Source organism: Protopterus annectens, chromosome 4.part0 (genome assembly GCF_019279795.1).
Source record: "Protopterus annectens isolate FY-2018-M chromosome 4.part0, PAN1.0, whole genome shotgun sequence".
In the NCBI taxonomy this organism is placed as follows: domain Eukaryota; kingdom Metazoa; phylum Chordata; order Ceratodontiformes; family Protopteridae; genus Protopterus; species Protopterus annectens.
In genome coordinates this window covers 1,739,125,899-1,739,153,206 of record NC_056733.1, presented here as the reverse complement: position 1 = coordinate 1,739,153,206, position 27,308 = coordinate 1,739,125,899, and the positions used below count along the sequence as shown (strand labels likewise).

The 27,308-nt window shown below is 40.1% G+C and overlaps 2 protein-coding genes across 2 annotated transcripts in view; one reads left to right on the top strand and one right to left on the bottom strand.

Moving 5' to 3' along the window:
- LOC122800485 overlaps positions 1-10,046 on the bottom strand; it is a 215,108-nt gene extending 205,062 nt beyond the window's left edge. Inside the window, exons 1-2 of the mRNA XM_044069926.1 lie at positions 9,234-10,046; positions 8,407-8,497 (exon numbers count right to left, since the gene is read on the bottom strand). Of these exons, the coding sequence (XP_043925861.1) occupies positions 8,407-8,497; positions 9,234-10,046 (904 nt within the window). The remainder of the gene's footprint in view (positions 1-8,406; positions 8,498-9,233) is intronic.
- A 15,390-nt stretch (positions 10,047-25,436) lies between these two features.
- Positions 25,437-26,978, top strand: LOC122800484 (protein FAM200B-like). Its single transcript, XM_044069924.1, has one exon. The coding sequence runs from the start codon at positions 25,437-25,439 to the stop codon at positions 26,976-26,978; it is 1,542 nt and encodes a 513-aa protein (XP_043925859.1).
- Positions 26,979-27,308: the final 330 nt, after the last annotated feature.

Below are 27,308 nucleotides of genomic sequence, written 5' to 3'. Positions count from 1 at the left end.
TTACTATACTTCTCATGCAATAAAACAGTTAATAAGGAGCATAGAACAGCAAACTGATAAATGTCAAAGCAATGCAAAGCAACTGAGCAGAGTAAAGTAACGTTCACATCTGTTGAAAATGTTCTAATAGCAATAAATTATATAAGTAGAGCTCTTGGAAAAGAGAAGGTATGCTTAAGCAATAAAATATCCAGGCTTTATATCAGAAAGCATAAAATATGAGTGGAGCGAGGGTGTAGGGGGTGATCACATAGTCAAGGAATGCAAAAATCTTCACAGAGGAAAGAACTGAGGAGAGTGGAGCACACAGGCAACTGGAAAGCACTGGACAGTGTAAAAGTGATTCTATTCCCACCTATAGATGAGAAATAGCTGAACGGGATATATTGAAGAAGAGACTAGGAAAAGGATGAAACAAAAAAGTGAATTAGAGCTGAGTATCTTGCTAGAGTTGCAATGTATGGGTGCAGTGTGTGTTCAGTTACCCATAAATGCAACTGTATATGGGATTTTCACATGATTGTGTCTTGCATATGTTTATAGGTGTTTACTAGGTTAACAACCACAAGGGCTTTTTTAAACCTTGCCATGCATCCCATCTCTAACAAGTTATGATACCCTTGCTAAGTGTAAGCATAGTGAGGTGAGTAGCGCACACAGGCAACCAAATTGCTATAGCATTTGCAGACATCCTAGTAAATAATCTAATTACTCAGTCAACAACTACCAGTAATCCTTACATCTGCAAAAGTCCTGACACGATATGGTGTCACAGCAGGGTCATGGAGTTCACTACTGCAATAACTTTCATTTCAGCAATGAAACACCAGTGGAATTGCTTCTTTGCCAGACTTGAGAATCTTGGGATATAAGAATTCACCACAATTTGTAAAAGCTGCATTCCAGTAACATTTATCAACTTTCATAAAGTTATCCACTTAATTTAATTAATTATCCAAACTCCACTATTAATTTAAGCAAGTATTAGAAGCAATAATATATTGAAACTGATTCAACTGTATTGACAAATATTTAAAAATGTATTGCCTTTTTGTCTCAGCAGATAACTTTATCAAAATGAAATAAATGTCAACATTCATCTTTTAAAAAGCACACTTTACATTTTGGATGGGTTCTCTACTAATCTTTTGAGTGCAGTGAACCTCAAAGTCTTCCAAAATACTCTTATGCTTTCAATTATCAGTAAAGATTTGTCATGGGATCATCTCTTTAACTTAAATTGCCAGAATATTGTGCTGTGTTTCAGCCATAGATTTTTTTTATAGATTATGTTCCTGACATCCATGCCTGCCAGTAAATAAGCTGCCACCATTTCTCATTCATTCCAATAACCTCAGGGCAAGAAACATCTGTGGCACAGCCATCATGTGGCCAGCTATGAGAACTGTCTCCGTTATGGCCTTAGTCCCACACCGTGATGGTGTCCTAAGCCCTTCCTATGGTGAGGGCATGCTTCCCCACCACACATAAACAACAGAACAGCTACCATCGCTGGCATGGGACTATCAGAACAGTATCAACTGGTTTTATAACCACATTTGCAAATTGGATATTTGAGAATGCAAAATCCCTCCCCCTAGTACAGCAGACCTAGTGTAAGCCATTCACTTCCACCCTTCTTTACCCAGCTCTTCCAGTACTTTTAGGTCATAATCAGAACTTTAGCACTCTATGCACAGACTCAAGACTACTTCAGCCAGAAAACAATGCAAAAAGGTGAAGGAGAATAAAACATCTTCAGAAGAAACACATGGTTTACAATGATAGTTCAGGGAAGCAGTTACCAGTGCTGAGACCAGAAAATATACTCAGAATTCAAGTTTTAAGTACTTAAAAAAACAAAAAGCAATTTTAGTCCAATTTTTAAAAAGTAAATAATAAGTAACTAGTCTAGTCCAGATACAGATTTGCTGTATCCAGGACTGCTTGTAAGCTTCTGAGCCCCCCCAAGCCTTTCTGTGTTGGAGGGAAGCCTTCTAGCTTATCAGTGGGAGTGGTAAGCACTAGGTACCCTATCTATAACAAGAATGGTTTCTGGCCCAGAAATTGTAGTTTATTGGCCATTTGGGCAGTTTTTCAATCTCTTTCAGCTTTCTGGTTTAAAAGCCCGCGTTTGCGCTTGTTTCCTACCTTTCCTGTAACTAGTCTAGTCCAGATACAGATTTGCTGTATCCAGGACTGTTTGTAAGCTTCTGAGCCCCCCAAGCCTTTCTGTGTTGGAGGGAAGCATTCTAGCTTATCAGTGGGAGTGATAAGCACTAGGTAACCTATCTACCACAAGATCCAGGTACAGATTCTTAGTTTTAGCACTTGAATTTGCTTATTCGTGCTCAACACTTGTTTAGAACTTGTTAGCACTAAATAAGTTACAAATTACTACAGCACTCAACCTTCCTCTTTACCTAGAGGAAAACAATTTTTGTACTTACTTTCCTCACTTGCTTAGAGAAAACCAGCTCTTATACTCACTTTTCTCACTTGTCTAGAGGAAAGTAGTTTTTTTATTCAGGCATGTCTAAGGGGTCAGCTCCCAGTGTTCTCTCCTGTCTATCTGATGAATCTGGGCATCTTGGGGCAATGTAGCAATTGCCTCATGTACACAGACAACTCTCTCCTCCTACCACCCAACACCACAACCTGTGAGAGATGCACTTATCTAGCCAAACGGGAGGTAAAGCTCTCTTCAACCAAGACTGAACTTGACAGTCAAGAGGAGAAGGTAAACACTTGCACCACACCACACTCATCACATATTCCCACTAAACCTACACCACCAGAATCCACACATAGAAACACAAAAACATTCATGGAGGCTCTCAATAATAATCTGCTCAAGCAACAGAGACCTCCAAAGCAGAAACGCAAGCAACCTCAACCCCCAACACAATCCAAATGACACATAGCCCACAGACTCAGTGCACCACTCAACCACTGCCCATAAGGCAAAACAACGCACCCAACACACTAGTCATAGGTGACTCTATAGTCATGCACACTGATGTCCCACTCACCAGGCTAAACAAGGATAAGGTTACTGTCAGCTGCTTGTCAGGTGCCAGGATCCGCCACATAACCCACGCACTCAGGTCACTCCACAACAAGTACAAATATGACTGTCATTGTGCATGTTGGTGTGAATGACCTAAGATGTACCTTCCTGGACTACATGAAAAGAGACATGGAAGAGCTCTCCAATCTTGTAGCCCAGGCAGGTATGACCCTAGCCCTGAGTAGCATCCTGCCATCACCCAGAAGGATACCGCAGTACAAGGATAAAATGAATGACTTCAACAATTGGCTAAGCTTCTGGTATAATTCTAAGGGGATCCAGTATCTGTCTGCCTGGGACGACATGGTTGACAGACCACAATGCTTTGTCAGGGATGGCCTACACCTGTCACCCCTGGGATTCCGGATACTGGCTAAGGCTCTTGCTGCCCCTGTAGTGCCTTTTTTAGGCAAGGTTCAAATGACAAATTCCACTCACCATAACAGAAACAGGCAAGCAAAAACTGAGAGTAATGCTACTCAATACTAGAAGTCTAAACTTCAAAATGCACTCCCTCGAGGCACTCCTTTAAATGGAGAACATTGATATCTGTGCAGTGACTGAGACCTGGTTTAAGGCTCCAGAGAACAGCCCTACATTACCAGGGTATAACTCATACCACACTTTTCGGCCACCTAACCTGGACCGGAACACCAAAGGCGGAGGTGTGTCCATATTCATTAAGGATATCCACACCTCCAGGCTAGTTGCTCAGCATAATGCATCAGAGGTTACCCAAGTACAACTTACTCGGGGCAAAACTGCAGTCCAAATTGTGCCTTGTTATAGATCCCCCACCATGCCCCAGGATTCCCACTCCTCTTTTCTTGATATACTGGAAAATATCAGGGTTCAACCAAACACTAATAATAGGGGATTTCAACTACCCTACCATTAACTGGGAAAACTACTCGTACCAACTCCTTCACTCAACGCTTTCTGGAATTCATAAATTCCAATGCCCTGGATCAACTTATCCACACCCCCACCAGGGGCAACAATATCCTAGACCTAGTCATTGCCAACATGAGTGACCAGTGTTCCATACCTAAAGTCAACTCCTCATTAGTCAGATCTGACCATAAGCTAATCACACTAGATATCCACATCCCGCCCCCACCCCGCCATTAAGGAAATCATGGTAAAAAAATTTCTCCAAAGCCAACTTCATGCTTCTTAAGACAGAAGTGGCAGATGGACAATACAGTTACTACTGCTGAATCCCACACAGATGCACTCTATAAGCACTTACACGAGTGCATGGATCATGCTTTCCCAAACAGAACTAAGATGCTATCCTGCAAAAAAAGAAAGCCAATCTGGTGGTCCCCTGCCATAAACAAACTCTACAACAGAAGGAAGAAGCTGTTGCCAAAGAGAGTAAAATCCCATGAGTGGAGGAGTTCCCTGGTCAGCCTCAGTAAGAAGCTGAGATCCCTTATAAGATCCTCCAAAGCTAGATATGAAAACAAAATTGTCACTGATTCTAGGGATAACCACAAAGCATTCTACAGCTATGTCAAGAATTTCAATGGCAACACCCAGATCTGCTCTGAGTTACAGCACAACGGCATGAAAATTACAGAATCAACTGATATTGCCAACATCCTGGCAGATTAGGTTCAGTGCTAACTTTACTACACTCTCACCACCTAAAGGGCCTATATCTATACAGGAAGAATGTAGAGTCCCTGTAATAACAACTACAGAGGTAAAAGCTGCACTCTCTAAAGCCAAAAACACATCATCCATGGGCTCGGACAACATCCCAGGCTGCATTTTACATGAACTTCAGAATAAACTGGCTCCCCACCTAAGCACCATGTTCAATCACAGTCTCACATCAGGCTTTGTGCCCACTGAATGGTGCACAGCAACAGTTATCCCACTCCAGAAAGGGGGAGCCACCACTGATCCCAGGAATTATCACCCTATTAGCCTGATGAGCCTGGTCTGTAAGGCCATGGAACGTATCATCATGGAACTCATAAACAAAGACATTGGTAACTTCCAATCTCTGGACCCCACCCAGTTCGGGTTTGTGAAAGGCAGATCATGCCTCCTGAACCTGATCGACTTCTTTGAGGCAGTCACCAAAGCTGTAGATGAGGGTAAGTTGGTTCACACAGCCTATCTTGACCTCGCCAAGGCTTTCAACACAATCTCCCATTCTGGAATTATAGCTAAACTCACTAAACTAGGTATAAATCCCCATGTTACAAGATGGGTTGCCAATTGGCTCACTGATAGAACCCACACCGTAAAAGTTGCAGACTCCAAATCTGACTTCAAACCAGTGACAAGTGGAGTGCCACAGGGTTCAGTCCTGGGACCTCTCCTGTTTGGTATCTACTTTCTGAAGTACAGGCTAACACAGAAGGTCTTTGGCTAATGAATTTTGCAGATGACTGAAACTTGGAGCCATAGCTGAGTCCCCAAATGATGTGAACATCCTACAGAAGGGCCTCACTGAGACAGATGCCTGGTGTCAGAGCTATGGCCTCAAGCTCAATGCCAAAAAGTGCATTGTCATCCCCTTTGGTAAAAACTCTGTGCCCATGAACTGCCACATAGGTGGCAGTCTACTTAACGCCGAATGTGTGATAAGAGACCTGGGGACCCAGGTGGACAGTAGTCTCTCCTTTGATAATCACATCACCACAGTAGTCAGGAAATCCTTCTATGTGGCACACCTCATCACAAAAGGGTTCTCATCTAGGAAAAAAAGAGGTCATTGTTCCCCTCTACTCGACACTCATTAAACCCATTATAAAGTACAACTTCCCTTTTGGAATGTACCTTACAAGACATCTGCAGCAGCTGGAAAGGCCACATAAGTACCTCACAAAGAGGATTACTGGCCTCAAACAGATGTCCTACACTGATCATCTCAAAAATCTCCAGCTTTACTCTGTAGCATATTGCCTACTCCGAGGTGATCTCTGCCTAACATATAAAGCTATGCCAAACCCAGAGCTGGTGGACATGCTACACCTAAAGAAATCACAATCCCACCAAGCTACACACTCTAGGGACCTAAACCTTATCACCACAATAAACAGGACATGATGATGGGATAGATTCCTGTCCCAGAGACTTCCCATACTCTGGAAGAAGCTACCCATCTATGTCAAGCAAAGTTCCTCATTAGCACTCTTCAAGAAAAATCTTGATAAGTGGATGGGAAATAGGAAATACACCCCGGGGATCACTTTGGTGGCTCTGCTCGACAGGGGCACAGGAAAATAACTTTCCTGGGTGGCCTAAGTCAGGAAACCTTGTTGGCTAGGCTTACTTAGGCCCTTGGGCCGATAGCCTAGTACCTACCTATGAACCTATAAGTGTGTATGTATGTGTGTGTGTGTGTGTGTGTGTGTGTGTGTGTGTGTGTGTGTGTGTGTGTGTGTGTGTGTGTGTTTAAGGTGGTGCCAAGTCACTTTAATATCATATAACAGCTTCTCAGAGGTGTAGCAAGGTGCATAGGTCCATAAGTTGTTACTAAACTAATGACCACTAGTGCCCTTACTAGACTAGACATGGACCGCAAACCATTTAGTCCCAAGTTTTATGGGTGTGTATATGAGGGGGGACATATTAGTAGAGAGTTAGCCAAGGGCTTTGTAGGGGGTGTTAGGGGTGTTGGTTAGGATAATACTTTTACTGATGACCACTCTTCATAAGGGGCATGGGAGCCAGACTGGGGGGTCTCATCCAATTGTCAAGGTTTTATTTGAATAGGGTCAGGAATGAACTCTGCTTTACATGGATGGGGAGCCTATTCCATGGCATGAGATCCTTTGAGACACTTATCCATCTCTCTAGTACATTTTATTTCTGTCAAAAGTGAAGTTCAGATCCCTCAATCTACTGTTTCTGGTGCTGTTTGTTTTGTGCATATGCAACCGATCCATCAGGGCTTGGTCTGAGGAATCCCTGGAAGCCAGGCAAAGATCACCTCTTAGCAGCCTGTAGGAGACTGAATGTAGAGACAAAGCATTCTGGCGATCATTATAGGACAGGTTATTCATGCCATGAACTCTTCATGTGAGAAACCTTTCTGGGCATTCCAACTGTTGCAAGTGTCTTGTTAGGTACATGCCAAAGGGGGCATTGTAGTCAATGATTGATCTGATAAGGACCAAGTAGTGTGGCACTATAACTTTCTTGAACCTGGATGCCATACTCTTCCCTATAAGTTGGGCTACATAGAATGATTTCCTTATTATCTTAGTTACATGTTGGTCAAAGATCAGATTGCTGTCCACATATGTTCCCAGATCCCTTACTACTGAGTTAGCTCTTAGGGGTGTTTTATCATTGGCGTAATTAACTTGGGTTTACAGTTTCCCAAAGGGCATTAGAATGTATTTTTTAACACGTAGAAACCCAAGAAAAACCAACAACCAAAACGAAAATGAAAAGGCAAATCCACAGTAGGTGATACGGCAATACAATCGACTCCAACAGCTCACAATAAGGCACAGAAAAGCTCAACAGGCTCGAAGCAGGAAAAATAATTTATTTTTAACGCCAACAGATAGCACACACGTTTTCATCAAATTTTGACTTCATCAGACAAACACATATAGTTACACAGGCTTAAATAGCCCCAAACCACCCTTCCACTGATGAATTGATTGATTAATCAAAATTTAAAGACACAAAACCCACTAGATTAGAAATAAAGTGTATACAACTGTAATTAATGCCATAAAATAGTAAATTAAAATTGCATTTTAAAAACACTTAAAAATGTCATATACAACAATAATGATACCATAAAATATGAACTACTAATAATACTATGAATAATATATAACATTCCTATTATCTTAATATTAAATGTCAAATTTTATCAGATTTTAACCTTAAGTAAGGGACAATGGATATTTTATCATTAAGCCCAGGGAATCTATTGGATTCCAAAAGTATTTGCCAGTATGTTTCCCTATGGGAAAGTAATACCTCCCATGGTCCACCCCTGGCATCCTGAATAACTGAATCCAAAACAAAAAATGTAAAGCTTCCATCAGGGCATGTGTTGAGATGCTTAAAAAGTGCGTTGTTGTTATCACATTTTTGTATTTGATAGAGATGTTCATACACTCTTCTACGGAGTTGCCTTTTAGTTTTTCCAACATAGAATGCCTGACATGACTGGCACACTGCTAAATAGACAACCCCGCAGGAAAGACAGTTGTAAAATGTCTTCGAACTGATCTTCCTATTTCTACTTTCCAAATAGAAAGATTCCTGATTCGATATATATTTGCACTGAGAGCACCTTCCACACTTGTAAGTACCCCTACGAGGATGTTCATAATGACGCTGCATACCTCCCTTTTCTAAAATTCTTTTCAAATTAAGACCTCTTCTATACACGGTTTTAAAGGTTATGTTTTTAAATCCATCAAGGTCTGTTATATCCTGAAAAGATTGAAATTCCCTATTAATAATCTGGTTAATCTGCCCCACATTTGAACTATATTCTGTAATATACAATAACTGATGAACATCACCTTCCGTTATGTCCTGACCCTGCTCATTATGTAAACCCTCCTGCCCCAAAATTGGTTTGAACCTTGTAGTTCTACCCTTGGTGACTTCATCCTTAACCGATTTTATCAGGGCTAAAGGGTACCCCCTGTCCCTAAACATTGTAGTCAACTTATTACACTCGATGTTAAATAGTTGGTCGTGAGATGTCATGCGTGAGGCCCTAACGAACTGACCCTTCACGATGCCTCTTTTTTGAAACCCTGGGTGTGAACTTGAAAAATGCAAATAGCTATTGGAGTAAGTGGGCTTCCTATAGACTGTCGAAGTAAACCCCGATTCAACTTTCCTTAGGGTCACATCTAAATAATGAACTGATTCCACTGATATCTCATGAGTAAATTTTAGAAAGGTGGTAGTACCCCCAATATATGTAATAAATTCCTGAATAGTCTCCATTGGACCAACCCAAAATATGCAGATGTCGTCCAGGAACCTGGAATAATGATTCCAATATTTTTCATAACCACTATTATGAATAAATTTCTTTTCCCAGACAGCCATAATAATATCAGCATAAGTTGGAGCACAATTTGCCCCCATGGACACCCCTGCAATTTGTTTGAAGTATTCGCCCCCCATAAAAAATGTAATTATTTCGTAATACCAACTCCAACAATCCCATAACCATGGTGACATCGTTATGTGTTATCCCTGCACACTCCCATAAAGCTTCCTCTATCCATTTGAGTCCAACTTCAGTAGGTATTACTGAGAACAAATCGACCACATCTATTGTAAGAAATATAAGATTGGGCTTATAGAGGTCTGTGGTCACTCTCCGCAAAAATTCCCAAGAGTCTTTGATGAGATACGACTCTTTCCCCCAAACCTGCTTTAGCTTCCAATCCAAAAACTTTGCAATAGAATGTGTCTTGGAACCTTGTGCAGCCACTATGGGTCGCAATGGCGGGTCATACACACACTTATGGATTTTGGGCACACCAAAAATGGTGGGTACTTTTGGGTAATTGTTTTCTAAGAAGGAAAAGGTGTCAAATTCAATGACCTCCTGATCCAACATATCTTTGATGGTTAAGTCAATCTTTTTGTATGACAAATGTATTTCCTGGATAGATGTTACAGTATATTTGTTGGTATCATATAGTATTTCCCCCATTTTACTGTCATATAAGAGCTGACTCATAATGACAATACCCCCTCCTTTATCCGGTTGCATCACTCTAATGGAATGGTTGTGTGCCAAGCCATATAATACTGTGTTCTCCTCATCAGTCAGATTGCATTCAACAGACTCCTGGCTTAGATGTTTACGTATTTCCCTCTCAATTCTGTTCTCTAAATTACTTAATTGGGGATGTAATGGTGGATTGAAGGAACTAGACTTCTTAAGATGCAAACTGGGTGCAACAGGGCCATAACCAAACAGTTGCTGGAAATTGAGTTTACGAATGAACATTTTTACATCGAGAATACTATTTACTAACTGGGAACCTTTAGATGGAACAAATTTAAAACCTTTGGTAAATAGGTCAAAATGAACTCCAGTTACAGGTACTTCGCTGTAATTATATATATGATAACCATTCCTGCTGTATTGTTGGTATACACCAATGTTTTTAACCGTGATACCTGTCCCTATCACCAAGCCTGATTCCTGTTCCTCCCCCACCCCTGCACCCGATTGTCCCTGCCTTGGGCAAAAATCGGGTAAACTGGAAGGGTATGTCCCCCTTGTTGGTTCCGAATACATTCGGATCTCCTGGGTAAAAAACTATCATCCATTTGCTCTGTTGTGTCCATAGGGGCATGGTCCTCCCTCTCTTCTGTTGATGGTACCAACACCTCATCATTAGGAACAAGTCTCTGCTGGTAATCGGAGACCTGGAATAGTCTACCCCTAGTCTGGGGCGGATTGGGATACTGTCGCTCCTCCTTATATTCCCTAAGATCCCTCCTTAACTTGTTAAATTTCCTGTTAATGATAATGTCACATTGTTTATCTACATTCTTGCGAATGTCATGATATTTAACATTATGTGATTCAACAGCAAATAACAAGTCAGTGGTAATGTCATTATTACATTTGAATATTTGCTCAGATAGTCCTTTAATGTCTTTTTCGTTTTTCTTTATGATAGCCCTCATTATGTCCAGTCCACACCTGTCAAACGCTTGAACCAATTCAAGATGAAACTCGCTTCCACCAATAACGTTATTTGGGTACTTGTGTACCCTAAGGCCTTTAGGTACAATACCTTTGTTAATGCATTCATTCAAATATGAATTATCCAAAATCAAACTTTTGTACCTGTATAAAGATTCTTCCAAGAAGCTTAAGTTCTCATCGTATGAATATCTTTGACTGGAGGTAGTCAATTGATAACCCGGAATCGTAAAAGAGGGTTTAGCGTTAACCCAATCTGAGAATGAAGTGGACATGGGCTGTGTATCGTGGGCTGGCGCTGGCTGATGACAAGGAATAGACGACTCCGTAACACTATCCCTCAGTACAGCTGGTGTTTGCAAAAACGCTGCACAGTCCGTATTAACAAGCGCTTCCCTCGGCCTTCCGTAGCCCGAACCATTGTAATCCACATCTACGGGGGAATCCCCAGATGTTACACCGGTTCTTTTACCAATGGCTTTTAGCACTTCACTTTGGTTCTGAATGATAGTTTGAAGCCCCAAACCAATGGGGGTAAGTAATTGAACGAGCTGAGAAAGCTGGCCCGTAAGCTGGGAAAGTTCACCGGCTGCCTGTGTACCGCCGGTGCTGTTGCCGTCAGTAATGGAACTGCCCGGACACGAATCCATACCACAAATCTCCAACACGTAGAAACCCAAGAAAAACCAACAACCAAAACGAAAATGAAAAGGCAAATCCACAGTAGGTGATACGGCAATACAATCGACTCCAACAGCTCACAATAAGGCACAGAAAAGCTCAACAGGCTCGAAGCAGGAAAAATAATTTATTTTTAACGCCAACAGATAGCACACACGTTTTCATCAAATTTTGACTTCATCAGACAAACACATATAGTTACACAGGCTTAAATAGCCCCAAACCACCCTTCCACTGATGAATTGATTGATTAATCAAAATTTAAAGACACAAAACCCACTAGATTAGAAATAAAGTGTATACAACTGTAATTAATGCCATAAAATAGTAAATTAATGTTGGTCAAAGATCAGATTGCTGTCCACATATGTTCCCAGATCCCTTACTACTGAGTTAGCTCTTAGGGGTGTTTTATCATTGGCGTAATTAACTTGGGTTTACAGTTTCCCCAAAGGGCATTAGAATGTATTTTTTGGCACTGAGTTTGAGGCCTTGGTTTTAGCATCATTTGTGTGTTTCAAACCCTTTTGCAAGTTATTGGTGTCTTGTGGGAATCTATAATAGCTCCAGATTTAGTCATCTGTAAACTTAGTGAGCCAGAGGCTATAAACGTTACACTTGACATCCAAGAAGTAGATACCAAACAGGAGCAGGGCCAGCATGGAGCCCTGGGTTACTCCTGTGGTGACCAGTCTCTTGATGGAGGTGGTCTCACCAATCTTGACTTCCTGATCCAGTCTGTGAGCCAGCCAGCAATCCAATGAGTTATATAAGGATTTATGCCTAGCTCAGTGGGCTTGCCAACAATGCCTGAGTGAGGTATTGTATTGAATGCCTTGGCCAGGTCAAGATATGCAGTATGTACTGTTTTACCCTCATCCATTGTCTTGGTGACCTTGTCAAAGACATCTACCAGGTTAAGCAGGCATAACCCTCACTTAAAAAATCAAAATTAGGATAGATCCAGTGTCTCTAGCTTAACAATGTTCTTGTTCTTGTTTATAACATCTATGATAATCCATTCCATGGCTTTGCATATTAGTCTTGTTAGACTGATGGGTCTGAAGTTCCATGGGTCTGTTGATGTCTGCACTTATGGAGGAAAATGACTGTTGCATTCCTGCATTCACTTGGAATGTAGCCTGCTTCAAAGCTGTAGTTGACGACTGCCTCAAGTGGTCCTGATAAGTTATGTTTTAGACTGTTCTGGAGGCATCTGGGGATTTTGTTGGGACCCATAAAGGCTGTCTTCTTGAATTTAGTGAGTGGTGCCATCACCTGGACCCTGCTAATAGTTGTGGGAAGTATATTGGAAGGTATTTTACCTGGTGGAGCTGTGGGTGAGCAGGATGGGAGGGAGTTTGAACTGAATTTATCAGCCAGTAGATTTGCTATGTTACACTGATCGGTGAAAGTGGTACCTTTCACCACCACTTCAGCACGCAGCTGTGTTTTACCTTTAAGGTTTTGGATGTAGCTGAAGAAGACCTTGTGACTGTTCTTCTGGTTGGTTGGTGAGTGCATCTAGTAGGTTTAGATAAGAGTCATGAGATTCTTGGGGCATAGATGGTGACCTGTAGCTAGTCATATGTTGAGGGACCTTAACTATGGTGACCTGCAAGTTGATGAACTTCACAGTATCATTCCATTTATCCAACCTGAAGGTATGTTTGATGCTAACATAGATCAAGACACTTCCATCTTTGGTCCCAGTCTTTGCTGTTGTTAGTGTAAATGTGTGGAAGGTACCGTAGACTTGCACTGTTGGAGTACTTTCTGTGACTTTAAACTGTCTCTCAGATGGCACAGATGTCTGCTTTTTCCAGAAATAGGAGGGATTGAAGGGTGTGGATTTTTTGTTTCTGCTCCTAGCATTGAGCAGTAACATTTTAAGGTTGCTTGGAGACATTGCTGAAAAAGGCTTTAAGAGGTAGATAAAGTTTTAGCCAATATCTAGAAGCCTGGGGGGGGGGGGGCAGGTGTAGCACATCCTTGGCAAAGCAACATAGTCTGTTGGGATCTATATTATATGCTCAAAGAGACTTTTCTTCGAATATATAATCATCAACACCTAAAGAGCGAATGCTCTAAAGCACGAATGGCCACATCCGCAATTTTTTTCCTCGGGAAAAAATTCAGTTGGACGTTATCGGGAATTGCCCTTTTCCCCAATGTAGAGCGATCTTGGAGTTGGTATATTTAGTTGGATGGGGTGGGGGGGATTAGGGTTAGGGATTAGGGTTTTGAAGTTTGTGTTTTTTGTGTACACCCTCGTTTGCACTTTAGAGCTTTCGCTCTTTAGGTGTTGATGATTATATATTCAAAGAAAAGTCTCTTCAAGGATATAATATAGACCCGGTCTGTTTACCATGTCCTCCCATCCTGACAGATATTGAATTTGCTGGAGTGACATCAGAAACTAAGCCACTTATTAAAACCAATCATTTTATGTTCATGATGATGTATCTTCCTTGGTAAGGTAGAATGCTGCCCAATGCAAGGCCTGTACCTGTCTGTAACACATATTCTGAGAGATCCATTATATCCCTTTTCATATAGTTCAGTGAGGTACATCTCAGGTCACTTACATCCACACAGACTATAATAGAATCAGATTGGTACCAGGGGTGCAGTGACATGAGTGTGTGTGTTATATTGCAGATTATGGCTCCAGGCAGGACATTTGAGCATGGTGAATTTGAATGTGGATTCCAGGTGCATGGCATGTAACACATAGGTTCATAGGGCCTGTATAAGCCTAGCCATAACAATTCCCTGGCTATTTTTTCCCACACTATTTACTTCCCTGGACCCCTGTCTAGCAGGGCAACTGACGTGATCCCCGGGGTGAATTTCCTTTCTCCCATCCAGTCGTCAAGGTTCCTTTTGAAGAAGGCCAAAGAGGCACTCTGCTTGACATGTATGGGCAATCTATTCCAGAGTCTGGGGGTCTCTGGGTCAGGAACCTATCCATCCAGCTTGTTTTGTTTATTGTGATGACAAGGTTTAGATCCCTGGAGCATGTGGCTCTGAGGGATTGGGATTTCTTTAAGTGTAGCATGTCCAACAGCTCTGGGTTTGACATGGCCTTGTATGTTAAGCAGAGATTGCCTCTGAGTAGACGATATGCAACAGAGTATAGCTGGAGTTTTTTAAGGCAGTCAGTGTAGGGCATCTGCTTTAGGCCTGTGATTCTTTTAGTGAGGTATTTTTGCGGCCTTTCCAGTTGTTGCAGATGTCTTGAGAGGTACATACCAAACGGGGTGTTGTATTCTATAATGGGTCTAATGAGGGATGAGTACAGTGGGACAATGACCTCCTTTTTTCTGGATGAAATGCCCTTAATGATGAGGTGTGCCACATAGAAGGATTTCCTGACTGTTGTGATGATGTGGTTATCGAAGGTGAGTCCACTGTCCACCTGTGTCCTTAAGTCTCTTATCACACTTTCAGTGTTTAGTGTACTGCCACCTATATGGTAATTCACGGGTGCATGCTTTTTCCTAAAGGGGATAACTATACATTTCTTGGCACTGAGCTTGAGCCCATGGCTCTGGCACCAAGCATCTGTTTCTGTAAGGCCCTTTTGTAGAGTATCCACATCATTTGAGGATTCAGTAATGACTCCCAGTTTGCAGTCATCTGCAAACTTTGTTAGTCAGAGTCCGTTAGTGTTGGCCTGTACTTCAGAGAAGTAGATGCCAAACAAGAGCGGTCCCAGGACTGAACCCTGAGGTACTCCACTTGTCACTTGTCTGGAGCTGGATTTGGAGTCAGCTACTTTTACAGTGTGGGTTCTATCAGTAAGCCAGTTAGTAACCCATTGGATGACGTAGGGATTAATTCCCAGCTTAGTAAGTTTATCTATGATTCCAGAGTGGGGGGTAGTGTCAAAGGCCTTAGCAAGGTCTAGAAAGGCTGTGTGGACCACCTTACCCTTGTCCATGGCTCTGGAGACTGATTTGAAGAAGTCAATCAGGTTCAGGAGACAAGATCGGCCCTTCATGAACCCAAACTGGGTGGGGTCCAGTGTTTGAAGGTTGCCAATGTCTTTGTTTATAAGTTCCATGATAATACGCTCCATGGCCTTGAAGATAAGGCTCATCAGAATGATGGGATTGTAGTTTCCAGGATCCAAGGTAGATCCCCCCTTGTGGAGTGGGATAACTGTAGCTCTGCGCCACTCAGTGGGCATGAAACCTGAGGTGAGGCTATGATTAAACATGACACCTAGGTGAGGTGCCAATTCATATTGTAGTTCATGTAGTACACAGCCCGGGATGTCATCTGGTCCCATGGATGCTGTATTCTTAGCTTTGGAGGGTGCATTTTCTTACCTGTGTAGCCATTATTACTGGTATTTGGCAATCTTCCAGTATTGAGATGGGCCATTTAGGGGGTGAGAGGGGGGTGAAGTTGGCACTGAATCGATTTGCCAGGATATTGGCAATATCCTTGGGATCAGTATATTTAATGCCATTCTGTTTTAGCTCAGAGAAGATCTGAGCATTGCCATTTAGATTCTTGACATAGTTATAGAATGCCTTGTGGTTGTCTTTGGAATCTTTGGCAATTTTATTTTTGTAACTAGCTTTGGAGGATTTTATGAGGGATCTCAGTTTCTTACTGAGGCTGGTAAGGGAGTTTTTTGCATCCTGGGAGTTTCCTCTTTTCTGCAACAGTTTCTTCCTTTTGTTGTAAAGTTTGTTTATGGCAGGGGACCACCAGATCGGCTTCCTTTTTTTTGGATGAGAGCATCTTGGTTCTATTTGGGATGGCACAATTCATGCACGAGTGGATGTGCTCGTACAGTGCCTTAGTGTAGGATTCAGCAGTTGAACTTTCAGTTCCCGTCTGCATGGGTGTCATGAGGTTTGTCACTTCTGACTTGAGTAGCATGAAGTTGGTTTTGGAGAAGTTTTTTATGGAGGTTTCCTTACTTGGGGGTGGGAGTGGGATGTGGATGTTAAGGGTGATTAGCTTATGGTCAGACCTGACTAACGAGGGGGTGACCATAGGTGTGGAGCATTGATTTCCCATGTTGGTAATGACCAGGTCTAGGATATTGGAGCCCCTGGTGGAACTATGGATTAGTTGATCCAGGGTGTTGGAATTTATAAATTCCAAGAACCGTTGGGCAAAGGTGTTCGTACATGAGTAGTTTTCCCAGTTAATGGCAGGGTAGTTAAAATCACCCAGCATTAGGGTGTTTGGTTCTATCTTATTTTCCAGTATGTTTAGAAAGGTGTAGTGAGAATCTTGGGGTATGGTGGGGGATCTGTAGCAAGCTACAATTTGGATTGCAGTCTTACCTAGTGTTAGTTGCACCTGGAGAATTTCAGATGCATTGTGTTGGGCAACTAGCCAGGTGGTGTAAATATCCTTGGTGAATATTGACACTCCTCCACCTTTAGTGTTTCTGTCCTGGTTTGGTGGCCAAAAAGTGTGGTAAGAGTTGTAGCCTGGTATTGCAGGGGGGCTCTCTGGAGCCTTGAACCAGGTCTCAGTTACTGCCCAGATATCGATGCTCTCCATTTTTAGGAGTGCCTTGAGAGAGTGCATTTTGAGGTTTAGACTTCTAGCATTGAGTAGCATTACCTTCAGATTTTGCATGCTTGTACCTGTTACGGTGATGGTTTTGTCCTTTGAGTCTTTGCCTAAAAAAGGCACTATAGGGGTGGCAAGAGCCTTAGCCAGTAACCTGAATCCCAGTGTCGACAGGTACAGACCATCTCTGGCAAAGCATCATGGTCTGTCGATCATGTCATCCCAGGCAGACAGATACTGGATCTCCTTTGAATGACATCAGAAGCTTAGCCAATTGCTGAAGTCAATCATTTTGTCCTTATATTGTGGTATCATTCTGGGTGAAGGCAGAATGCTACTCAGGTCCAGGGACCCACATTATTCAGACTTGACATGGTCTGGAGTCTACATTGTTCAGACTCCAGATAGTCTACTACTTCGCAGGAATAGAAAACACCTTCACAAAACAGGACTGTTCCCATGACAGATTACTAAAATGACTGATAACTTACCACTGATTGACAGTTCAAGCCAAGAAGTGACACATAAGCTGCAAACTGAGATTGTCCCAGAGTGTGAGTAATTCCTGACAGAGATTGTGCTCCAACTGATACTTCAGTTGCTAGTCATCCATCCTAATGATAATGATTTACCAAACTACGTCCAACTACTGTATGTGCCCTTACAGCCAACTATGACTACTGCCCAATTTTTTTGGTGACTGAAATCTATCTAGATATGGTGCAGTTATTAAATCAGTTAAATGGAATGGTTGTGTTATATGCTGTAACAGCAGAGGCCAAGGCTTAGTACTGTATATACACGGTTTTCAAATATTTCTTTAATTTAAGAAACGCCATGTATGTCATATGATGTTAGTCCACAGCATGGTATTTCAAGTGTTTATAATTAATGTAATCATTAAGCTTAAGAGGATTGATGTAATATATGGTACAGTATTTGTGTCAGTTACTCATGTCTAAAGGTATACAAGATATCCTGTGACCATACAGTTCTTTACTCATCTCTTTTGTGACTAGCTACTCATACTGTTGGTGTCTATGACTCATACTGAACTCTCCAAAAGTTCTGACAAGACTAAAGTATTTTTGCTAGGTAAGGTTGGTGATAACTAAAAAGAATCCATTTTGTTGAATTCCATGGTCAAAGATAATAAATGATTGTAGTAGGTGGTGGCTAATCTATAGCTGCTATTCCAGCCAACGTCACTGTTGCCTTTACATGAAGTAGAGTACTGCTCAAAAACTTTATTTTTAAAGATAGGGTACACTAAGCAAATCAGGTCCCAGCAGAAATTAAATAAAGGCTTTCCTAGGAGAACAGAACTATCTGATTATAAACTCGGATACTGTGGGTGTCTGCATGGCTTGCTGGGAAAGAGAGTACAGGAAGTGCAGCATTCCAAAACCTGACTTATGGATCAAACCATTGAGCAGAAGGCAAAGTGTTTCAGAATCTGTAAATTCTTTGTCATTTTAATACGATTACATTGATGTTTGAAAGTACTGGACTGGACCATGAAATGTCTAATTTTTACATGGGATAACTTGCTTTTTTAGAACTTCCATTTTGACCAAAGGGAAACAGTAGAAGGACACATTCCTTTTTTGATAAAAGTGCAGTTTTGCCTTTAGTCTGTCTCATTTTAAGTGTGACTTTATAATCCATCTTGAGTTGAGTGGACACTTAAAAAAATCATACCCTACCATAACTGGTATGTGCTGGTTTATATCAACATTGTCTTAAAAATATGTATACAGATACATGCAATAACATCATAGAAACAGTAGAATAATTTCTTTCAACAGTATAAGAATAAAGATTAGAATAAGTCATACTATAATCCACTAATAACTAATTCAACATTAATATGTGCGACCTCAACGATAAATAAGCTCCAAGACATTATCCAAAAATATTTTTTCTCTGTAGAAACCTCACTCAAAAAATCAAATCTCCTACTCAACCACAAGAAAACTATGTTAATGCTTTTTACCTCAAAAAGCTGCAAAACCTAAAGCAATTTTTTACCATAAAGTCAGCAAATAATACGGTCATTGAAACTGTAATTCACAGTAAACTTCTAAGCGTTATAATAGATGGCAGTCTCAAAGTATGACCAGCGTATATTGCACAACATTAAATCTATACACCAGAAGCTAGACTCCCTTTATAGGATTGAAGGATTCCTTACAGATACTGCAAGAAAAACTCTAGCCACCACCTTCCTATTGCCAACTCTCTTGTACTCCTCTCCTATCCTAACAAACTTAAATGATACTCAAAGAAAGAAACTTACTTCCTGCTACTATAACATAGCTAAATTTGCCACCAATCTACCTCCTAGGATGGACACAAATTACAACGAACCAAGAAGAACACAAAAAAACCACAGTCACCTTGCTCCAGCAAGAGAAGTCAGGGAAATAATTCAACTGCTGAAAAAAGCCAAAAAGAATTCTGTAATCTTAACGCAAATTTATTATGAACGTTTTCGCCTTGCTCACTAGCTTGGCTTCCTCAGAGAAAATTACAGTTAAGGTAGCAGAATGCCACATTTATTCAAATCAAAAAGGAAGTGATGTCATTCAAATGTTATTAAAAATAACATTAAAAGTAAAATACCATCATAACACAAATTTAATAAAATGTTGATGCATTGTCAACGTCAGAAACGACTGTAAGTCGTTTTTCAAACAGTAAAGTTAATAAAAATAGTATAAATACTGCTTGTAATCTCAAATTTGTTTGTACATATGACAATGTATATGCAAACGCTAAAAAGCTTTGTTAAAATGCGACTTAGTAAATAATACAAAAACTGTCGCCAATGCAGTTAAGACATAAAAAATATCTATAAAAGTATATCCTGACTTGTTACGAAAGGCATCTAGTCATAACAAACTACGAAACTGTTAGAAAAATTAACCATAAGTCCTAACATCTCACAATTTGTCAGGTAGATCAAGAACTAGGGAGATCCAAAAAATGTGTCACCGTAACCAAGAGATACAGTATTAAAAGTGACTGATTAAAAAAATAGCAGATGTTATAAAAAATAGAGTAGTTGTCAAAAAGTGTAAACTAGAAGACTAGAGTGGAAACCTAGGCTGGACTATAAGGGAAAGTAATGGTCAATAAGTCAGCGTAAATAACTTCTCATTTTTAAAACTGGCAAGATGTTACAATTGTCGTTCAATCCGGGAAAATGGAAGGCATCTGTTCTAAATTGCCATTCCAACTCTAAGATCTCTAACAATAATGTCGTTGGGCCACCCCTAAAGGGTGTTATTATTTGGTCGATTGCCATGAATGAAAAACTATGCCCTGGATGGTCGATAATGTGTTTAGCTAAGGCATTGTTTTCATTTCTGTTGTTAATGGCATACAAATGTTCGTACATACGATCGCGTAATCTACGATCAGTCTTTCCAGTGTAGAAAGACGACAGCAATCGCATAATGCCACATACACAACTGATTTACTTTCACAATTGAGGGGGACCCTTATAGTGTACTTCTTATCCCTCACTGTGAATGCCTGACCAGATCTGGTTTTGTAACATCTGTTGCAAAAACCACAAGGGTGCATACCCAACTTCCTGTTGTAAAACTGTTGGAGAAGTCCCTTTGTAGTAACTATTTTAAATTCATATTTCTTTTAAATACGAATCTAGGAAAATGTCCAAATTTCTTTATCAAAATGGGGTTACCTAAAATAAAATCCCAATTTTTCTTTATGATTGTAACTATTTCCCTAGAATCAAAACTGTATGTAGTAACATAACTCAAAGATGGATCAAACATAGTTTTTTCACTGTTACTTACAACTTCAGTCACAAGGGATGATTCCAAAGTGGATGTAGTTGCAACATTAGATTGCAATTCACATACTGGGTTTTCTTTAGATAAAATGGCCTTAAAAAAAACGTTAACTCTTTTTGAGTTTACCTCATTGAAAAGTTCTTCTATCAACTGTAGTGGATAATTTCTCTTAAGAAACATGTCTGTTAAAAGATTACATTCTTCATAAAAGTACTCCAACGTACTGCACATCCTTGCTGCTCTAACAAATTGCCCCTTAACAATAGCTCTCTTCTGTCTGTAGGGGTGATGGCTAGAAAAGTGCAAGAACGAGTTGCAGTACGTTGGTTTTCGATGAATTTTTGAAACAAATGTTTGGGATCATAAATCCTTCAAAAGCTTTACGTCCAGATAATCAATATCTGACGTAGAAAAGTTGTGAGTAAATTTCAAAAATTCTGAAGTATTGTTAATGGTAGACACAAAGGTGTCAGCCATCAAGTTGTCACCTTCAAATAAAATGAAGATGTCATCTAAGTATCTTGTGTAAAATTTGACTGGTTTCACAAGGTCAATTGAAGAAAAAACAAAATGCTTTTCCCAGTAGCTCATAAAAAAGTTAGCCACCAATGCTCCACAAGGAGAGCCCATTGCTACTCCTTGTTTCTGCAAATAGTATTTCTTATCAAAAATAAAGTAATTCAATGACAACACTATATCCAAAATTTCAGTAATAATGTCAATCTCATTTTTTGGGGCTCCAAGTTCTAAAAGTAGGAGGGCTAACCATTCAAGAGCTTCCTGGTGAGGAATTGAAGTGTACAAGTCAACCACATCAACAGTGAGGAAATTGACCTCACTGTTGAAGGGTTGACTGTTGATGGCCTCCAAAAAAGACCAGGAGTCCTTGCAAATTCCAGGTAAGTGTACGATATACTTTAACAGCAGTTTGTCAACCAGCCTAGCACAGGCATACGTCATGGATGACCTGCCATCTATTAATGCCCTCATGGGCGGGTTCCTCACATCCTTATGTACCTTTGGTATGCCGAACATAACTGGAATTTTAGGCAATGTCATATCAATAAAGTTATAGGTATCCAAATCAATTTTGTTTTCGAGAAATAAATCCCGAAAGTACCCTCTTATTCTGTTGTAAGCCCCTTGTATCTCATTGTAAGATGCTTCGACATATGCGGGTGGCTCCAAAATAGAATACATCTTCTCCTTGTAAGTTTGATCATCAAATATGACCAGACCACCCCCTTTATCAGGTTTAAGTAGTCTAACTGGGGTATTACAAAGAATATCCAATAAATGGATTTGTTCTTTAGAGGTGTTAAATTCATAAGGTGATCTCTTCCCTGTCCTGTCGTTAAACAAGTGTCTCAAATCCACTTCACACACCTGTTCAAAAAGAAATAAAGTGGGGTGTAAAGGTGGATTAAAAACACTAGGAAGTTTTAAAGTGTAAGATAACTCTGAACTCTTAGGTTCACTATTAAAAAACAATTTTAAATTAAGCTTTCTTACAAAGCATTTCAAATTTATAATTTCTTTTGATATATCACCAAATCTACTTGGTACAAAAGTGTACCCATACGCCAACAATTCAATCAATTCCTCAGTGAGTTGGAGGTCTGTAAAATTATATATTTTAAAGTCACCATTCTGGTTCACAGTAATTTAATTATCCACTACAGTTGATAGAAGAACTTTTCAATGAGGTAAACTCAAAAAGAGTTAACGTTTTTTTTTAAGGCCATTTTATCTAAAGAAAACCCAGTATGTGAATTGCAACCTAATGTTGCAACTACATCCACTTTGGAATCGTCCCTTGTGACTGAAGTTGTAAGTAACAGTGAAAAAACTATGTTTGATCCATCTTTGAGTTATGTTACTACATACAGTTTTGATTCTAGGGAAATAGTTACAATCATAAAGAAAAATTGGGATTTTATTTTAGGTAACCCCATTTTGATAAAGAAATTTGGACATTTTCCTAGATTCGTATTTAAAAGAAATATGAATTTAAAAGAGTTACTACAAAGGGACTTCTCCAACAGGTTTTACAACAGGAAGTTGGGTATGTACCCTTGTGGTTTTTGCAACAGATGTTACAAAATCAGATCTGGTCAGGCATTCACTGTGAGGGATAAGAAGTACACTATAAGGGTCCCCCTCAATTGTGAAAGTAAATCAGTTGTGTATGTGGCATTATGCGATTGCTGTTCGTCTTTCTACATTGGAAAGACTGATCGTAGATTACGCGATCGTATGTACGAACATTTGTATGCCATTAACAACAGAAATGAAAACAATGCCTTAGCTAAACACATTATCGACCATCCAGGGCATAGTTTTTCATTCATGGCAATCGACCAAATAATAACACCCTTTAGGGGTGGCCCAACGACATTATTGTTAGAGATCTTAGAGTTGGAATGGCAATTTAGAACAGATGCCTTCCATTTTCCCGGATTGAACGACAATTGTAACATCTTGCCAGTTTTAAAAATGAGAAGTTATTTACGCTGACTTATTGACCATTACTTTCCCTTATAGTCCAGCCTAGGTTTCCACTCTAGTCTTCTAGTTTACACTTTTTGACAACTACTCTATTTTTTATAACATCTATTTTTTTAATCAGTCACTTTTAATACTGTATCTCTTGGTTACGGTGACACATTTTTTGGATCTCCCTAGTTCTTGATCTACCTGACAAATTGTGAGATGTTAGGACTTATGGTTAATTTTTCTAACAGTTTCATAGTTTGTTATGACTAGATGCCTTTCATAACAAGTCAGGATATACTTTTATAGATATTTTTTATGTCTTAACTGCATTGGCGACAGTTTTTGTATTATTTACTAAGTCGCATTTTAACAAAGCTTTTTAGCGTTTGCATATACATTGTCATATGTACAAACAAATTTGAGATTACAAGCAGTATTTATACTATTTTTATTAACTTTACTGTTTGAAAAACGACTTACAGTCGTTTCTGACGTTGACAATGCATCAACATTTTATTAAATTTGTGTTATGATGGTATGTTACTTTTAATGTTATTTTTAATAACATTTGAATGACATCACTTCCTTTTTGATTTGAATAAATGTGGCATTCTGCTACCTTAACTGTAATTTTCTCTGAGGAAGCCAAGCTAGTGAGCAAGGCGAAAACGTTCATTATAAATTTGCGTTAAGATTACAGAATTCTTTTTGGCTTTTTTCAGCAGTTGAATTATTTCCCTGACTTCTCTTGCTGGAGCAAGGTGACTGTGTTTTTTTTGTGTTCTTCTACCTCCTAGGATGCACCATTGTGATAGCTTAAAGCAATTAAATTGGCTTGAACTACACAATTACCTAACATACTGGCTCTCAACCTGTGGGTCACGACCCACAAGTGGGTCGCGTAGCCGTCACAGGTGGGTCGCGGATGCTCCCACAAAAAGTTGTGAAAAATTGATGAAGTATTCTGGTGGGCTATTTTTGTCCGGCTACTGCTTTGACGTAATTGTTTGTTGTGCGTGCGTGACACGTGCGCGGCTAGCTAGTGTGGAAAAATATTTGAAATTAAAATGGCCTTCTGAAAGTGCAGCTGCCGAACAGTCACCGTGTGCAAGATCCAGCGACGAAATGAAGCTGAAGAAGACGAAGACGATGAACTTTGGATTCGGTTTGACTGACAAAGGAATATATGGCTTCCTACTTCATCTTTTTCCAGATTCCAGAATATATAATAGCATTGTCAAAATCACAGTTATGGGTATGGTAAACACAGATTTTTTTTTTTCATACCATTGCTTGGAGGCCAGCTTGCTTAACATCTGCTCTCTTACTTGCATTACTAATGTAAACATCCCTGAATTTTGAGGCTGGCTCAAAATAGATAGCGATAAAGGAACTCTGAGCTGTACAGTACTATATTTTTTATTGTAATTGTAAAGAGTATATTTTTGAATAAGTCAAACATGGCATTCCTGAGGTGTTTCTAATTGTGAGGATGCAATGGCAACATTATTTGTGTGTCGGCAACTTTAGTAGTGTATTGTTGATCGGTATATACACACAGCTACGAATAAGCTGACAAAACTTCCAAAAGAAAAATTCTCACTCTCAGTTTGAATTTGCCGCTTTCATTCACTTTCTGAGGAAGTTCACGTTAATAAAAGTGAATGAAAGCGCTTAAATTCAAACTGGAGAGTGAGAATTTTTCTTTTGGAAGTTCATCTTGATTATTGCCTGGTTTGTTAGTGTGTTTATCGTGTTTTGGAATGTTTCTACAGTGGTTTTTAAGGGCTGATGATGTTACGGCTACTGCTTTGACGTAATTTTGTGTGGGTTGTTTGTTGTGCGTGCTAGCTAGTGTGCATACGTCATTAGAAGTCATTAGAAGTCGATACACTGTTGAATAACGATGGAAAAATATTTGAAATTAAAACGGCCTTCTGAAAGTGCAGCTGCTGATGAAAATGAAGCTAAAGAAGACGCAGTATGTATGCCCGAAACCTTCGCTCCTAAGAAAAAAGATCCTAAGTGAAGATATGATGAGGCATACCTGAAATTTGGATTCATTGCAACTGGATCGGATGAGCTTCAACAGCCACAATGCGTTATATGTTCGGAAGTTTTGGCCAGTGCTAGCATGAAGCCGTCCAAATTAATCAGGCATCAGAACACCAAACACTTGGAAACTAAAGGTAAACCCATTGAATTTTTTCAGCGAAAACGCGATGAATTGCAGAAACAGAAGAGTCGATTTATAAAATGTGCAACCATTAATACGAGCGCCGTTACAGCGTCTTATAAAGTGGCATTACGCATTGCAAAGGCCAAAAAGCCGCACACTATTGCTGAAGAATTAATTCTTCCGTCTGCCTTCGATATGGTGCAGGCCATTTTAGGAGAGAAAATGGCCAAACAGTTGCGCACCATTCCTCTGTCTAATGACACTATTAGCAGACGCATTGCAGACATGTCAGCTGATGTCAATGAGCAACTTGTTAAAATGCTGAAAACCAGTAAAATCTTTGCAATACAGTTGGACGAATCAACAGATGTTGCCAACTGTGCAATGCTCATGGTTTATGTTCGTTTTGTAAACGTGGCTGAAGCATGTGTTGACGAGCAGTTCATGTTTTGCAATGAACTATCAACTCGAACGACACCCGAAGAAATTTTTAAAGTACTGGACAAGTTCATTACAGAAAATGGTTTGAATTGGGATAACTGCATTGGAATTACAACAGATGGAGCAGCTGCCATGACAGGGAAGAAATCAGGTTTGGTTCAACGAGTAAAACACATGGCTCCAAAAGCTGTGTCGTATCACTGTTTCATACACCGAGAGGCTTTGGCAGCCAAGGAATTGAGCGAAGACCTGCACAACGTTCTTGCCAGTGGAGTGAAAATGGTGAATTTCATCAAAGCTAGTGCTTTGAATACACGCCTGTTTGAAGTACTGTGTTCAGAAATGGGGTCAGAACATGTTCACCTGCTCCTTCACACAGAGGTGCATTGGTTATCAAGAGGAAGAATTCTTCAGAGATTGTATGAATTGCGAAGTGAAGTGTTTCAGTTTCTGTCCAGCAAGAACTCTCCACTGGCTGCTCATTTGGTTGACACAGAATGGCTGGCAAAGTTGGCTTATCTCGTTGACGTATTTGGCGCACTCAACGACTTGAATCTGGCATTGCAAGGACGTGCCAATGATATCTTTAGACATGCTGACAAAATTAATGCTTTTATACAGAAGTTGGAGCACTGGCGCATTCGTGTTGCACAGGGACGCATGGATGCATTTTCGTTCTTTTCAGAGCATTTAATGAATGTTGAGCATGAAACGGATGTGATACAGGCAGCAATACAAACTGTCGTAGTCGGTCATTTGGATTTATTGCGCAAAAAATTCCTGCAATATTTTCCAGCACTGCCAACAGAGAACTTCAAATGGGTTAGAAATCCGTTTGAAACAGATGTGACCTCACTGTCATTGGCAGCAGAAATGGAGTCACAGCTAATAGAACTGTCTTGTGACACCACTCTGAAGACTAAATTTGACAAATTGAAATTGTCAGACTTTTGGCTACATGTGGGCAATGAATATCCACTTATTTCACAGGAAGCGATGTCGTTCCTATTGCCCTTTGCAACAACATATTTGTGCGAAACAGGGTTCTCACGATGACTGCCATGAAGACTAAGTACAGGAATAAGCTCCGTGTTTCCGATGATTTGAGACTGTGTCTGACAACCATTAGCCCCCGAATCAGTTTACTCGTCAGCAGAATGCAGTCCCAACCGTCACACTAGGCGGGAAACAGTGCAACTGCTGAACAAACGTATTCGACATAATTTTTTAGTTAAATTTAGAGACTTTTAGTTTCTGTACTGGTTGTCATATGTTTAATAACAGTCTTACTTTACTATTACAATGCAACGTTTAGCTTTTTGAGTCTTTGTATACTTGCATTAGACCGGCTTAGGCGAGCGTTTTGTCAGAATTTATCAGCAGCTG